The following is a 17,051-nucleotide window of genomic DNA, read 5'->3' as shown; positions in this document are numbered from 1 at the left end:
GATTCTCCAAATCCTCGATTCGGTAAAATTTTCGATTCTAAGGTGTCAAGGTTCGATTCGGTTCTCGATTTTTAAATATATATATTTTTAAAGCACAGGTTTAATGCCATTAAAAATGCCATTTTTAGACTACACTTTTATGCAATATAATATCTGACCTTTGTTCACAATGTACCACACTACATTGTCAAATAAAACATGTATTAACAACATAATGTAACAATAACTTATATATTCAGTCAATTAGAAACTTAAAGGGGTGGTTGATTATGATTTCACTTTTCTAACTTTAGTTTAACTAAAGTTGTAACTGTTTCTGAAAGTTACAACGCTCAAAGTTCAAAGCAAAGGGAGATACTTTCTTTTACAGAAATCGCTTTTTAAGGACTACAACAAACAGCTGGTAGGCACTACACGACATTCCTCCCGGGTTAGTGACTTCACCAACCCTAAAATTTACATAAACCCCGCCCCCTGATCACGATTTATAGATTATCAAGACAGAATATGCTAATCAATGACTAGAAGCTAACTTCACATAAGCTACATAAATTCATCAACTAACCATTCAGAAATGTTGTCTACATTGTCACTTCTTGAGTCTATCCATCTTTCTGACTGGTTTGAACATAAAAGGATAAAGGTTTTTGAAATGTTCAGTGCATGTGTGTGTGAGGTAAAAGGACACAAGCTCTTGAAGCTCCGCCCCCTGTGCTGTGCTCATTTGCATTTAAAGGGGCAGACACAAAAACGGTGCATTTTTGCTCACCCTCAATAAGTGACAACTATAAAATGCTATATAAAAATATCTGTGGGGTATTTTGAGCTAAAACTTCACACACACCCTCTGGGGACATGTATTTTACATCTTGTGAAAAGGGCATTATACCACCCCTTTAAGCAAAATAACCTGCCATCTAGTATCTCTTTTGTAACTGCAGTCTTCTTCACAGAAGATGACATTCAAGTTCACAACAAATAAAATAAACAGTTGTTGGTTTAACAGATACATCTGCGTTTTTGTGGTGCCTGTCGGTACACGATCCGTTCCACCTGCACGATCCGTTTCACGCATGCGTAGTAGACGCAGTAGAAAACGCGCATGCGCAAATGATAATTCTGTTTTGCGACGATTTGACACTGCACGATGTGTTCCACGCATGCGCATTTTTGTACCGTTAAACTTTCATTCACTCACAGCTGTGTGTGTGAGAGAGAGAGAGAGAGAGAGAGAGAGAGAGAGAGAGAGAGAGAGAGAGAGAGAGAGAGTGTGTGTGTGTGTGTGTGTGTGTGTGTGTGTGTGTGTGTGTGTGTGTGTGTGTGTGTGTGTGTGTGTGTGTGTGTGTGTGTGTGTGTGTGTGTGTGTGTGTGTGTGTGTGTGTGTGTGTGAGAGGTTTTTTTTTAAACTTAAATAAAGATATTCAAATGTACTTCAGTACTGTCCACCTCTGGTCTCATGTCACTTCTATGTGCACACATGCTTCTTTTCAAGTCATATTCATTGTCAGTTTGAAATACTCTATAACGTTTCCCCAGACTTGTTTGTAGTTCTTCATGTAAGTGCAGATAGTCTAGGCAGAAATGCATATTATGGTCCTTATTGTCTTCTGTAAACAACATTGAAGGGATTATTTTCCTCATTTAGATTATATAGATATATTAGCCTATATAGACCCATACTAATACAAAATTACTCAATTTAAAAGTTAACTAATATTAGCAGCTTTTAATAAATAAATAAAAATACAAACCGTCTTACAATACTGACCTCAGACCAAAACACTAAATTAAGCCTAATACCATACAGCAATGAATCGCAAAGGAGAGTGTGGAGGAAACTGATCATGTATGTTCATGTAACTCCTTTATTGTTTTGGATTGGCAACCACGTAAACACATCGACATTTTAAACACAATACAACTAACGTTACACAAATATGCCGCAAGTTGTGCCGCCTGGCCGAAAACCGTGACGTTTTCTACTACGTAACTATGCGCATGCGTGAAACGGATCGTGCAGGTGGAACGGAGTGTGTCCTGACAGTGCCTGCGGAGATGCCCTGTGCTGCCAGTGGAAGAATATGGTACACGCACATAGCAGAGCTTGCAAACTGTGGCTTTTTTGAAGCGCGAACGTTGTCAACATAACTCACTGGAAATCCAAAATACTTCCACACTGGCGACTTCAGTGAAAGAGGGGGAGGTTCAAGTTCTGTCGATGGGTCATCTGCAGTTGCCATGCTATCTTTTGACTTGCTGTAGCTAAGTTAGAGGAGGTTGACTCGCAGCACTTCAACACGCGTGTTTTTTTCCGCTTGGCAAGCCGACCGGACGTGACATGGGGGCGTGGCAGCATCAACGATTCCATTTTTTTATTCGAAATCGTGAGACCCTTAGTGAGAAATTAGTTAGTTTGATTGACATTTTCTCATATAAGTCTCATGCAAGTCAAACCGATCCAATATCACTTATGTAAAATAAATAACTGTGAACACACTTAAAAACAGCACTTTCTGAAGATTTACACAAATTGACCACTGACCTGATCTTTCAGTACACACATACAGTACACACACATAAATACACTCTCCAGTGACCTACCACCTCATCCCGCAACACCAGCCTTACACTGACAGCTGACAGCTTCTGTACGTCAGACATAATACAAGCACATCTCAATTCTCATTTACACACACATATACACAGTCACACACACACCACCTCACTGTCTCTGAGAGCAGATGTTAATTTAATCTATGCCTTCTCTCTCTCCTGTCTCATTGTGTTCAGTCAGGTATTCAGTGTTTTGTTTTGTTATTTGTAAAGGTCAGTGTCATTTTAGTTATGCTCTGATGTGAAAAAGATGAAAAAGGGACTATATGTACCTCACATTTGATCTTTGAATGTCGTATCAGATCTTACAGCACAGCTGTGTGTTGTTGGGACATTTAGGTCGGGCCTCTCTCTCTCTCTCTCTCTCTCTCTCTCTCTCTCTCTATCTCTCTCTCTCTCTCTCGCTCTCTCCTGCTCTCTCTCTCTCTTCTCACTCTTTCTTTTTCTCTGTGGTATTGTACTGTGAAAACATGCTGGCACTGCAGGTCTTATTCATAGATAAAGGTCATGAAGTAAAGTAAATGAAAAGAGCACCACTCTCTTCCTGTTTTCTCTGCTTTGCTATCATTCATTCCCTCCCATTTGATCAAACTTGTATTTATATTTTTGTTTAGTTCCTCTCTCTTCCTCTATTTAATTTCCCTGTTGGCCCTTAAATTCAGTGTCCGTGATGTCCTGTGATCACTGCCATGTGCATGATATTCGAAGCGTTCTTCTCACATGACACAATTTTTATTATTTATGCCTCAACGCCGCTGTTTTGATTAACACACTGTTAACTGCTGCAATGCCACAGGGAGGGAAAATGAGTTTGTAGCTTGTGTGTTAATGGAGAACTGGGAAACAGAGCTGTGCTGGCCACTAATGGCTTTAGTTGGAGGTAATGTGAACATGTGTTAGGCACTGCAAGCCCCTGGCTCTCTCTATGACAAAACACACCACTGCCTTTACAAGATCTGCTACTCACAGCTTTGGAAAAAATGCTGCAAGTTAAATGCTGGAATGGAGCCACATAAAGGGGAGAATAAGAGGGAGAGGTGACGGAAAAAGAGCTGATTATTAGCCTTAACCCCTTCGACTGGATCTCATCATACAGGCATTGAATGAGCTTTGAGTCTCTCTCTCTCTCTCTCTCTCTGTGTGTGTGTGTGTGTGTGTGTGTGTGTGTGTGTGTGTGTGTGTGTGTGTGTGTGTGTGTGTGTGTGTGTGTGTGTGTGTGTGTGTGTGTGTGTGTGTGTGTGTGTGTGTGTGTGTGTGTGTGTGTGTGTGTGTGTGTGTGTGTGTGTGTAGGGGGGATGGTGGTCAGGTTTTACCTACACTGTGAGGACCAAATGTCCTTGTAAGGACGCCTGAAAGTACCTACATCGAGACCAGCCAATGGCCTATAAGGAAAATGGCTTAGTAAATGTACTAAATAATGTCTAAATTAAAATCTAAAATACAAAAAGATTTTTGTAAGGGTTTAGATGTATCGGATTCAAAATATCATTAGCTCAATGTTATTGGAAAGTATCGCTGTAGTGTGTGGGACTTTCACTAAAAGTAGAAAAACATTTCTATAATAAAAAAATAATGGCATATTCCCTGTGCACATAATTCGTTTACAAAAGAGAAGTAAAAAACTGGAAAGAAAAAGGCTGAGAATGAGGAAGTAAGAACATGAAAGACAAGATATAAAGTGACAGCAGGAAGAAAGACAAACAGCTTCAGAGGATGAATGATGTGTTGACATGATGTTGATATGTTTTTTCGAGGTAGTGAAGGAAACTCATTGAGAGTATTAAAGTGAAGATGGAGAACAAGATTGAACATGAAACTAGGTTCTGAATACAAACAGAGAGAGAGAGAGAGAGAGAGAGAGAGAGAGAGAGCGAGCAGGAGGAAGAAACAAAGAGATAGAGGATTGGAGGTCAGTGAATTCCTAGATGAGGAGGAGACAGAGCAGGTAGTCAACATAAGCATATTAAGTGTGAAGATAATGTAATTCACAGGCAGAGGGATTTGGTCGTTTGATGAACAGATTTGTTGGTGCAACAGAGAACAAAATGTGACACTTCTGGACAGCTAAAATAATCTGTGTGAATATTCTCTAAACCCATCACTCCCTGCATTCCCTTTCTCCTCCAGCCAACATCATCCAGCTCGGATTAAGCGGCTTTAATTTTGTCCTCCTGCTAGTGTGATGATAGCACAATATTGCATTTCAGAGTCAGACATCTTGTTTTTCACACCCTGTTTAATGGAAAATGTAATGGTTTGTGTCTGAATGAACATTTTCTTGTACAAGTATCAAATAGGTGTTCTTATCTCGTCTTCTCTGGTCAACATATTTCACAGCTCTGAGATTAAATGTTTTCATTGTATAAGAAATCTGTAGGTTTTGTTTAATTGAATTACAGTGGTTCTTCTTTTTAACCGTAGTAAGAATTTGTGTGATTTCAGGATTTCAACTGTCCAAATTTTGTGCAAAAATAATCCCTTTGTCTTTTCCTTAGACATTTCATACTCCGAGTCTTGGTGACGAAGAGTTTGAAATACCCCCCATCACCCCTCCTCCAGAGACCGAGCCTGGTATGGGCCTCCAGGAGGTGGACTCACCTTTCCCCAGGCTACCTGACCACCCCAACTCTCACCGGGGGTCATTCACCCCGCAGTTCCCACCCCAGAGCCTGGAGCTGCCCTCCATCACCATCTCCAGAAACATGATGGAGCAGGAAGGACAAATCAACAATGGACATCCAGGGGTAAGTGTTTGGTTATTTGCTTGGGCATCTTAAAAATCGTATTGTTTACAGACGTTGAAGGCAGTTGTTATACAAAGGCAACAAATTCCACAAAATAAGTTTCCACATCATCATTCACTGGCAGTTACATTCAGATTTTAGCTTCACCTGTATTTAGGTGCAGATTTAAACCAGGTAATTTTCCTCCTCTAAATGCAAATAAGTTTGCCAAAGGTGTTATGTGCAAAACAAATCAAGGTGCCTGATGTTACGTGTCAGTGTTATAAAACTAGTTTGTAGACAAAGCCTTAAAGGGATAGTTCACCCATAAATAAAAAATCATAATTTCAAGTAATTTTCTATGGAATGCAAAAGGTAATATCCTGGCCACTCTTTCCATTTTAATGAAAGCGAATGAGGTCTGGTTTTCTCAAGCTCCAAAATGGAGGGAAAACACACACACATACACCATAAAAATATCATAAAAGTGTTCTCTCTATGACTCATGCGCTTTAAATTCCAAAGCTCTTCCTAAGCTTTGAAGGAACAGACTGAATTTAAGTCATTATTCACTGACAATCTTGACATCCCCTCTAGTTCTCCTTGGTAAGTTCATTGGTGAGTTCATCATCAGTCCTCAGGTTCATCTCACTGACTCTATGATCTGGTAGTAATGGTTAACAGCTCACTGGATTAGAAAATTACCATTAATTAACTTCAGTTTTGGTTTGCTCATCACACACAGCTATTGTATGGCTTCAGAAGACTTTGAATACAGTGTTCAAGTTTTGTGTTAATTTAATGGTATTTTTTTTACCTTAAAGATTGAAAGCTCCAATACTCATTTATTATAACTTTGTGGAAAAGAGCGACCAGTATATTCTTTAAAAAAAAATGTTTGTGCTCCATGGAAGAAATAATATCATACTTGCTTAGAACGAGTAGAAAATTATGACAGTATGCTTATTTTTTTAAATACAGCAGACTTTCTAACAGACATGCAATAAAATTGGTCTGCTTGGGTGAATATTTTTATTCTTTAACCTTGTGTCGCTGTGATGACTAACATTTAAAGTAAAATAAAGGTGTGGGCAAGCATTTGCTTCATAATAATCATGTTTTATGATCAAGCTTTTATAGCTGTTAATTCAGGTAGAGAAATGGATCTTAAATGCCATAGACATGGATTCACCAATAAGGGAAACATTGAAAATGACATGGCTAGACTATATTAAAAGCGCTAAAATAGAAATGAAATCACTATCAGAGAAAATTGAATACATAAAAGGACACAAAGTGACATTAGCTAGCAAATAATGTGTGGCAGGCTTTTTATTTTTATTTGTTTTATTCTGTATAGGTCCTCACTCTCCCTAAACATACAGTGGTATATGTATATGTGGGATAATATATCTTTATTTACATTCCAATATAGATAGGCACCATCAAATTTTATTGCTCCTTTCCTGGCCATCCATGCTGCTGGCAAGTAAAATAATTGCAGCTTTTAAAATATCTGTGCTGCATAAGTGACTGCCGGAAGGCTTTTTGCCTAAAGAATTTTCATTTCATGGTCAGTTAAGCTCGTATGCATCTGGAAGAAAAAAAGAAAAAATAACGGAACCTTGACACAATTACAACACGGCCTGTTCTCACTGCGCTGTGAAGGGATTAGATTTGATTCTCCAACATTATTCCTCTTTAGCAGCTCTTTCTGTGGACAGTGGTGCTGATTGTGTCGGGACTATATTAGCGGGTTTGGGGGAGAATGAGGGCACTCTGCTCTGTGCCTGGTGGCATTGTGACCGTCCCTCCGATTCTTCTCTATCGCTCATCACTCATTGTCCTCCTCAAAGACTCTCAGTCTCTCTCCTCTTAATGGAATTGATCTCAGTTTGTCCTCCTCTCTGGGACTGGTACAGACAGTGCCGTGCCTTTGACTCCATGTCTCACATTTATAAAGGACTCGGTAAGGGCTAGCGGAAGTTAGCACTGTAGCCTCCAACGTTGCCCTTCAGTAATTTTGATGCGTTTCAGAATTATAATTGTATATCTAATGCAGAAAGACTGACCAATAAGTACAACTTGGGGTCCAATTTATGTAATATTTAAAACAGATGGTTAGCAAGGGAATAAAAGAAGAATGTATGTCAGGAGAATTTACACATTACCTCAAAAATCCATTCCAACTCAACTAAAGAGCAACTTATATGCCCTTTGTGTTTGTACATTGAAGCCAACTATTCCTCTAATTCTTTCCCTCTAATGCTCCACGTATGTCAGGCGAAATTAGCCGCAGATGCTGCTGGCTGAACCCAACTCTGCGAAATCCATTTCTCAGCTGTGAAGAAGTCTGGCAGGATTCAGAATGTGAAGTCATTATTTATTTAATCTGTTCTCCTAACAAGCTCCTGCATTTCGTTTGAGTCTTGTTGGAATCTGGGTTCTGACTGGATCTCAGAGTAGATGGAAGCAAATGATTTGATCATCTATTTAGACTAAGTTCAGAGGAGATGTTCTTGGAGGTTGTGCAGAGCAGGTTTACCATTCCCATTTTGTTCTTGGAAGTCATCTTTTTTTATTAAACACTCGCAGAAACAGTTAATTCCATTTGCTGACATTCCTTTGTTATGCATACATACAATGCATTGTTCTGTGCATTAGTGTTTTGTAAAGAATGTATGATTATATGGAGGGGCGTAGAATTTAGTAGGGATGCTATAGGGACGTGTCCCTACCCAGTGACACTGATATATCCCTAGCAATAATTTCGATCAAAACTTAAAATATATTTATATATTGATGTCCCCGTCACCACCCATTTCAAAATCAATCCTACACCACTGCTTATATGCATGTATGAATATAAATAAATAGTAAACAGTGAATCAAAAAATATAATTATGGTCTATTGAAATAGCAGTGCATTTGTATAAAGCAGGTGTAAGATTCAGAGCTTTAAAACATGATCCCTCACAAACCGACGAGGATCTGACTGCTGTGTCTGTGAATAAAATGGAAAATATGACCAGTGTAGCAGAAACTATATTTTTCTTCTCCTCCAACACCAAATACATACAGACACACACTCTCACACTTTCCTCTCTCCCCCACTCTTTCTCTTTACACTTTTCTGTTATCTTATCTCCAAGCTGAGTAGTTGTGACATCAGTTGTACATCAATCTCTGAAAGTGGTTTTTTTTTCTTCCCCTTCACCTTCATGTTTTTCTTTTTCTTCTTTTTTTTTTTCTCTCTGTCAGACAGCCATTGTGACATATTGGGCCAGTAAGAAATGAAAGATATTCATGCAGGCATGCAATACTTGTAATGAAGTCTTAGCCTGACCTTCTGTGTGATTGATTCTGTAATTTAGTTTTCTCAGCCAGTACTTGAAATGAAATGAAATCATGTTGAACAAGTTTTAAATACCCATAGTGCAACGGGAGAGATGGAGGGAGGGAAGAGGAAAGGAAAAGAGATAAGAGAGAAGAGAGGAAGGTTGTAGACTACTCTTATTTTTTAAGGCATTGGGACAATGTTTTGGACCATTTTTTTAGAGGGGGCAATTCGTACAGGGTGCATTGAGCATGAACAGTAGTTGAGCTGTATGAAACGAGAGAATGTGTGTGTGTTTTGTAGATGGCGTGAGAGAAGAGAGTAAGTAGGTGGAGGAGAAATATGAGTAGAAAACAATTTATCTTCACGCTACCATGGTCTCTGCAAGCATTCAAAATTCCATTTTCTTATTTTTTTTTCTCGAGGAGCCAGTTATGCAGGTGCCCATAAATGGTTGAAAAATAAAGCAGCATGTTGGTAAAGGTTCCAGTGCAGCTGTGAATATGTGCTGGGGGCTGATAAACTATTCATAATAGAACTGACCTTTTCACACTGGCCAAACTTGTAAGATTCATCCTTATAATTACCATATAGATGATTTTACTCCTTTTTCTGTTATGGAACATTTCCAAGAGCTCCGCAGAAAGATTGAATGAAAATTGAACTTGTTAACATTCTTTTCAGCATGGAACAGCTCATACCAAGCTGCTTTTAATAAACTCTTCAATTCCTTTCCCACTCCCCACAGAATCCCGAGGCCAGTATCTTAAAGAGCAGACCCGATACTCTCAGCCATTGACATGGCATCTTCAGATTCTTATCCCGATCGTCTGAAAGCAGTATAGGTTATTTTATGGTTATGAACACATGCTGGAAAAAGAGGTCTGCCGCCACCCCCCCCTCCCCCCCCCCCGTTATATTTTCTTGACTGTTTAGTTGCGGTTTCTGCTTTTGATGAAAGGGTGAGGATACGATTTGAGGCAGAACCAAACAGTCAACCATCAAACGTCTCAGTGTGTTGGACAAGAGGCTCGTTGTATGGTGTAGCTGTTTGGTCAGCATCTCTTTTTGGCACCTTTTAATGTCGGAATCTTTTGTGCCTGCTGTAAAGTATGTTGGGGAATAAAGATACGAGGAGGAAAAAGGTTATTTTTTGCTGGAATACAGTCAGCCGAGATGGGCTGATTGCTGGAATAATAGCAACATTTGCACAAGCACACGCAAACACACAGAGGAGAGGATAGGGCACATCTGGCCTCTTTGCTCTTCAGATAAGAAGTTATTTACAGATTTATGAAGACTATCAAAAGCATCTGTGTAGATGTGAGCTGTGTGTCAGCAGACAATGTTCCAATCAAAATGCAAATGGAGGGTGTGCAGCAGGGACATAAATAAACAGATTGGATACTGACTCACTCATTTTACCAGCTAAACCACTCTGACAGCAGAAATCACATTTCTTTCATTGCCTACAAAGGCTGCTATTAGAGAAAGCTGACTGCTGTTTGTGCGGGTTTAGTTTGAATGGTCCATCCATCGTTCTTTCTTTTCCATGTACCGATTATACACATAAATATCTATTTTACACAAAATCATCTCGTGTTTTTCATTTTCATCAGATAATGTTGTCAAATCATTAGATGCTTCAAGATAAATCACAGCCTTTTTTTCATAATTCACAGAGGGAATTGGTTCTACATCTGTTCTGCTTTGTGCTACCGGATCAAAGTGCTCCTGGAACTAAAGACCAGTTCTGATAGTTTCTGAGACCTCATTCACCAACATAGAGTAAAATCAAATGAGTAAGTGGGCATATGGTTGTCTGGCGAATGTTGCATGCTCAAATCATTGATCATGTCGATGTATTCACATGGGGGAGAAAGCCAGAACACAGAGACTTTGATAAATATGAGCCCTCAAATGCTGCCTTACATCTCTGTGATTCTCTCCGCTCTTTACATTACTGACGCATAGAGAAGGCTGTAGTGATTTCAGGGCATCGGTGGCTGTTAGTGTGAAAGTGTTAGACACAGATGGTCATGACTAATGAACACAGTAGACAGGTCTGATACAAAGACTGCTGCTGGCTCTGTCACTGCAACCTAGCGATGAAACTAATGCAAATATTTTTTTTGGCGAGGGTGTAATTTATATCATTAAATGAGGGTGTCATTTATTCAATGATTATTTAGTTGTTGTTTTTTTGCTTGATACTTCTTTTGCAGTATGTTTCTTTAAAAAACACCAATACAACAGTGCATATTTTCCAGGATATGATGTTGAAAACAGCTATTGTTTTGTAGATTGTGTTTTTGATAAGGCACAGAATTGATATAAAGCTGCGTGTCCACAGGGAATTAATACAAAGAGAATGTAATCTGTGTGTGAGGGAAGGTGTTAGAGTATTGTACTAAGGGAGAGGGTTCAGCAGGTCTGGCCAATAAGGCCAGGTGCACTGCTTTATGATGTGTTGACACATACAGATATTGAGTTTGAGTCTCTGAATACCAGATGGAGAGAAAGGAAAGGAGTTGATGTAGAATGAAAAAAATGAACAAAGGAGATCAAAATGAACTCATGGTTTTCTCAAGCTGTTTGAGTTGATTTTACTCTGTAATCTGGTTGCTTTTGGAGAGTGTCAAATGCTATAATTTTAGCCTCTGTTCGGTCAAACGCATCAGGCTCCTGCATAACCTACCCTGTTTTGGTCAATAACTGACAAATGGACAATTTGTCCAAATAACTTAAAAATAAAACCCAAGCTTTTATTATTCACAATCTGCAATATTTCTCAATATTGTTATATATTATTACAATTTAAAATAACTTGTCTGTAAGTATAATGTATCATTCAGTGTCACATGATCATTCAGAAATCATTCGAATATGCTGCTTTGGTGCTCAAGAAACATGTCTTATTTTTATCAGTGTTGAAAATAGTGCTGCTTAATATTTTTGTGCAAACTGTGATACATTTTCTTTCAGGATTCTCTGATGAATAGAAAGGTTCAATAGAACATAATTTATTTAAAATAGAAATCTTTTCTAGCAATATTTTGAAACAATAACTTTTGATCAAATCAATGCATCCTTGCTGAATAAAATATAAAGTTCTGTCAAAGACAAAAAAAATCTTGACACCAAATATCTAAAACATTTTTTGTTGTCTGTTTGCTCTGCAGGCTATTGGTCAAAGTCACCTCCGTCAGTACCCTCCTAACCCCACCATGGTGATGCGCTCCATCATTAGCATGCACAACCCCAATGGCATGATGTCACAAAACCAGCTTACCACCATCAACCAGTCCCAGATCAACACTCAACTGGGGCTTAATATGACTGGATCAAACATTGCTCACACTTCCCCGTCTCCACCCGCCAGCAAATCGGCCACACCCTCTCCATCCAGCTCTATTAACGAAGACGATCAAGAGGAAGGAAACAGGGTGAGTGCCATTAAATACATGCAATGTTTTATGCAGTGTTTTCACCATAACGTTTAAATCAACATCCAAATAGCGAGATTTTATAATGAGTTGCCCTCTCTCTGTCAGGTGATTGGTGAAAAGCGTCCCGCCCCTGACACAGGTAAGAAGCCGAAGACGCCCAAGAAAAAGAAAAAGAAGGATCCTAATGAGCCCCAGAAGCCAGTGTCTGCATACGCCCTGTTCTTCAGAGACACCCAGGCGGCCATTAAAGGCCAGAACCCTAACGCCACGTTTGGAGAGGTGTCCAAGATAGTAGCTTCTATGTGGGATGGACTGGGAGAGGAACAGAAACAGGTATCAAACTGTTGTCCTGCGTAATAACCTTGTGATGTGCTGTAAATCGAACTGTCTGTCTGTCTGTCTTTTTTCTTGAGCTAGAATAACAAATGTTCTTAATTTCTACTCACATTTTAGCACCGAATGATTCATGTCAGGTGTTTCAACAGACTGCTTGATATTTCACCCTTCTTTAGTTTTTTATTACTGGCTAAGATGAAGCCTGCAGGCTCTCCCTGTTGTGAAACGCATGCTTGCCAGTCAATGTTCTGCTAATAATCTGTTTACAACACCTCATATATTCTGTTCTTCACAGGTTTACAAAAGCAAAACAGAAGCAGCAAAGAAGGAGTATCTGAAAGCTCTTGCAGCGTACCGCGCTAGCCTTGTGTCAAAGGTGAGGATGTTTTGTGTTTAAACAGCTCTCTGTCTTTCTGTTTCCCTTTCCTTCTTTCAGTCTACCTCTCACTGTTTCCTTCATTTTTTTCTCTCCATTCATCCTGTTTTCTATTATATTTCTGTTTACCAGTATGTTAATAATAGTTCAGCTCACTTTCAGGCTCAATGACTTTCATCTTGAGTCCTTAACCACTTTTAAAAGATAAGACCTTCTGCACAGTAAACTTTTCAAAGAAACCACCAAATGTAGAACTGCTAAAAGCTGAAAGGTGGTTGAAAAGAGCAGTTGTTCTATGTCTAGGAGCAGTGTTTATTCCTTTGTGCATTAGTTAACATTCATTGATTTCCACAAATTGAATTTCTAAAAAACAACTGGAAAGGATTTAAATATATGATTTTTCTACTAACAGAATTCTCTGGCATACTTAAATGTGTCTGTGAATGTGTTTGTTCCATCACACTAGAGGTGTAAAAATAGCATTAAATTACAGCTAATGAATTAGAATGAGATATTCTTATGATCCATCATGCCTCATTAACTTGCTGGCGGCCGGGAACATTTGCATATTTGTTGCTTCTTGTAAAAAATTAAAATCATTTTACACACAGTTTAGCACTACTGTTGTTCATGTTTGTTAAAGTCTAAGCAACTCAAGAACTGGATGTTTATGACACCACCATCACATTGCTCTCGATTCAGCAGTTGAGTAAATCTATTAAGCCTTTTTTTTTTCAGAAACTCCAAAGTTTCTTATTTTCAGTGTGCAAGACTTCGTCTTATTTCAGATCTTTCACTAGGCTACTAAATAATATAAATCCCTTTCTTGGCAAGTTCTTTAGATCACTGAATGTAAGACAGCAGCAATTTTCTCTGAACAGCTTTTTCTGTCGAGTCAGTCACCAGATCAGCACTAATAAAGGAGAGGGCACTACAAAAGAAAGAATCTGTTGAGTACCAGAATTCATCTGACCGATCTCTATTTCTGTCTCAGGCTGCCGCAGAGTCAGCGGAGGCCCAGACGATTCGCTCTGTGCAGCAGACTCTCGCTTCCACCAGCCTGTCGCCAGGGCTCGTGATGCCTTCACCTCTATCCCAGCACCCCTCAATGTCTGCCGCAGCACAGGCGCTCCAGCAGGCCCTGCCTCGAGCCATCGCCCCAAAACCTCTGCAAATGCGCGTCGGCGGCAGCCAGATTGTCACCTCGGTCGCGGTAGCTCACCAGAACATGCCGCCCGGCGGCGTTCAGTCACAGCTGCTGGGGCAGATGGGAGCGGGTGGTCCGCAGTCGGGCGTGTCGTCACAATTGAGTCCACCGATGCAATCCCGGCACACTTCCATGCAGCAGCAGATGCAGCAGCAGCAGATGCAGCAGCACTTGCAGCACCATCAATTGCAGCAGCAGCAAATGCACCACCAGCAGATTCAGCAGCAAATGCAGCAGCAGCATTTCCAGCATCACCTGCAGCAGCAGCTTCAGCAGCACCACATGCAACATCAGCATCAACAGATGCAGCAGCAGCAGCAGCAACAACAACAACAGCAGCAGCAGCAAATGCAAATGCAGCACATGCAGCAGATGCAGCAGATGCATCAGCATCAAATGCAGCAGCATCTCCCGCAGTCGCAGTGTTCGCCCGTGCAGCACTCGCCCGGCACGCCGCACTCGGCCTCTCTCGGCAGCCCGCCACCCCCTCCCGCGCCCCAGCCTCACCCCTCGCAGGTACAGGCTCACGCGCAGGTCCTGTCGCAAGTGAGCATCTACTGAACCAAAAGCCCTCGGACCTGCAGTTGCGACTCCACGAGAAAGGCAGAAGGAAGTTGTTATTGAAAAGCATCATTACATGGTTGCTTTTTTTAAGTTGCACTTAAGAAGTGTGTAAAAAAATATGAATGTTATACAAAGAACTGTCCTTTGTTCTAGATGGATATAAGATACGTTTTAAAAGGACAAAGCTTCTTAGCTGGATTTTTTGTCTATAAGATAGGCTGAGCTACCGGGAGGTCTGTTCATAGACTTGAGTGCCCAGTAGTCATTTGTATGTATATTTAGTTCATTTGGATTTTCTCTCTCTCTGTTGTGGAGTTTAAACTCTGTCGGAGCATGATGACATGGGAAGAACATTTAGAGACGATCACAAAAACACCTGATGGGTTTATTTAACAGCTTTATTTATGAGGTTGGATTCACTCTCACCACCAGACAAAATGAAAGAATGAATGGGGATTTCAGAAAGAAGGCATAGAGATGAACTGAACAATGCACAGGTACTAAACTGGTCATCAGAGACATGCTGAATGGCTCTTGCACTGTCCGGCCAGTGTAGCGTCAAGTCTACCTTCTCTTCTTCCCCTTTCCATTATCCTCCTTGGCATTCCTACGGATGAAACTGTTTAACAGTCACTGTCGGGAAGCTCTCAATCAGCTCACCCTGCTTTTAGAACACATCTCATACTGTTATCAAACGGGAAAATATGTAAAACACAGAGTTTTGCTGGACTATTTGACACGCTTCCATAGATCATTTCTGTCATCACGTCTCTAAACACTTTTTTTGACCTGCTGTATGTGTTCTGAGGAAAGTGGAGAGAAAGTTCTTGGAGTTGCTCTTCTCCTCTTGCCAAAACCCTCAAAACTCTAATTCACTTCAACAGTAGTAACAGCACTCCAAAAATCATTCTTCTCTGTAATTATCTTTACCTCAGAAATTTTATTGAATAAGTTATGTTTTTTTTTCTTTCTTTTGTGTAATGAAAACACATGGCTAAATGACTGAATTTAGGCTGTTGGTTTACTGAGTATTTAATAATACTCTACACTTCACAACAAGGACAGTTAAGCAGGAATCGTATCAGATGTTTTTTACTATCATAGAAAGGACATGGAAGTATTTTGTGCCAGCTGTAAAAGAATCAGTGGTAAGATAAAAGAAAATGAAGTTGTACATTTTTCATACCTCTTGTTGTAAAGTTTTAATATGTGAGACTTTAAATGCAGATGCTGGCAAGCTGACCTGTCACCTGCTTTATCTCATAGTACTCTTTTCTACTTTTTTATGAGTTACAGTAGCAGCAAATCATTTGTTTGTATTTTTTGCTTACATTTCAAAATTAATTGTTTTTAAAAACCTGACAGTAAAATAAATACAGTTGATGTCATTTCGAAACCCCACCTGCTTTTAAACGTCATCAATGTCATTTATTAAGTTCTATTTTTGCCACCCAAAAACACATTTAAAAGAGGCATTCCACCATCATCATCATCATCAATATTATACTAGCCATAATTTTGTATTATATTGTCTCTCTGTGTCTCTCTGTTTGCAATTAAAATAATCAAAAATATTTATTTCAAGGAACTGATTCATTTCAAAGATTATATTAGCCATACTTTTGTATAAAATATTTCCTCAATGTGTCCTTGTTAGTTCTGAAAGATTTAAAATAAAGACATCAGTACTTCAAATATTCTGTTTATTTCGGATACACAGGTGTATATTTTTCTTGTACCAAAACAGATATTTGATTCTATTTCGTTCTACAAATGTTTGAAAAGTGTCCATTTATGTTTCTGTCATGCCTGTGAAAGCAGAGTCATTAAGATGTGCATTCACATCAACCTCCTTTTCCACGGCGTTTCACAGTTTAATGACCCCTGAGCCCCCAGACACAAATATTTGTAGGGGGAAGGTAGGATTTTAAAGAAGGCTAATTATCATAAATGCACAATAAGCACGTGAGGACAGTGCTGACCGGTGCTGGTATTTTACACTCTATGCCAGACAGAAGGGAAGGAATCTGTGCCTGCACATATCTTGTTCCACATTAATAGAATTCTCAATCTGTATTTTGTACCCAATTAGTTAATTTTGAGAATGCTTGTGCTATTTGCATGAGAGAGGCTGCCGTGATTGGCTCTCGAGTCGGGTTTTGTGTCACAGAGAAGCCCACACTCTCACTCTTTGATTAATTGCAGCATCTGTTCTGTCAGAGGGTGTAGTGGAGAGGTCTGCAGGAAAACTGCAAATAAGTGCTGGCAACAGTCTTAAAGCGCCTATGATGAAATGAAAATTAAAAACAGCGAGTACCCCACATGCCCTGAATTTCAATAGCAAGGAGTGGGGAGAGAGAAGGAGGGAGAGAGTGAAGATTGCTAAGCATAGAATGTAAGAGTGGTGTCCATGGCGACCAAACACATCCTTTAAAAACAGCCGGTA

General features: G+C 39.7%; 1 protein-coding gene across 1 annotated transcript in view; it reads left to right on the top strand.

The window, feature by feature from the left end:
* Positions 1-16,297, top strand: part of tox3 (TOX high mobility group box family member 3) — a 58,078-nt gene extending 41,781 nt beyond the window's left edge. Inside the window, exons 3-7 of the mRNA XM_079587093.1 lie at positions 5,109-5,357; positions 11,856-12,119; positions 12,228-12,455; positions 12,754-12,834; positions 13,829-16,297. Coding sequence (XP_079443219.1) covers positions 5,109-5,357; positions 11,856-12,119; positions 12,228-12,455; positions 12,754-12,834; positions 13,829-14,602 — 1,596 coding nt within the window. The 3' untranslated portion in view covers positions 14,603-16,297. The remainder of the gene's footprint in view (positions 1-5,108; positions 5,358-11,855; positions 12,120-12,227; positions 12,456-12,753; positions 12,835-13,828) is intronic.
* The last annotated feature ends 754 nt before the right edge of the window (positions 16,298-17,051 follow it).

The sequence above is a fragment of the Phoxinus phoxinus genome (assembly GCF_949152265.1).
Source record: "Phoxinus phoxinus genome assembly, chromosome: 2".
NCBI classification, from domain to species: domain Eukaryota; kingdom Metazoa; phylum Chordata; class Actinopteri; order Cypriniformes; family Leuciscidae; genus Phoxinus; species Phoxinus phoxinus.
This window is presented reverse-complemented; position numbering and strand designations above follow the sequence as displayed.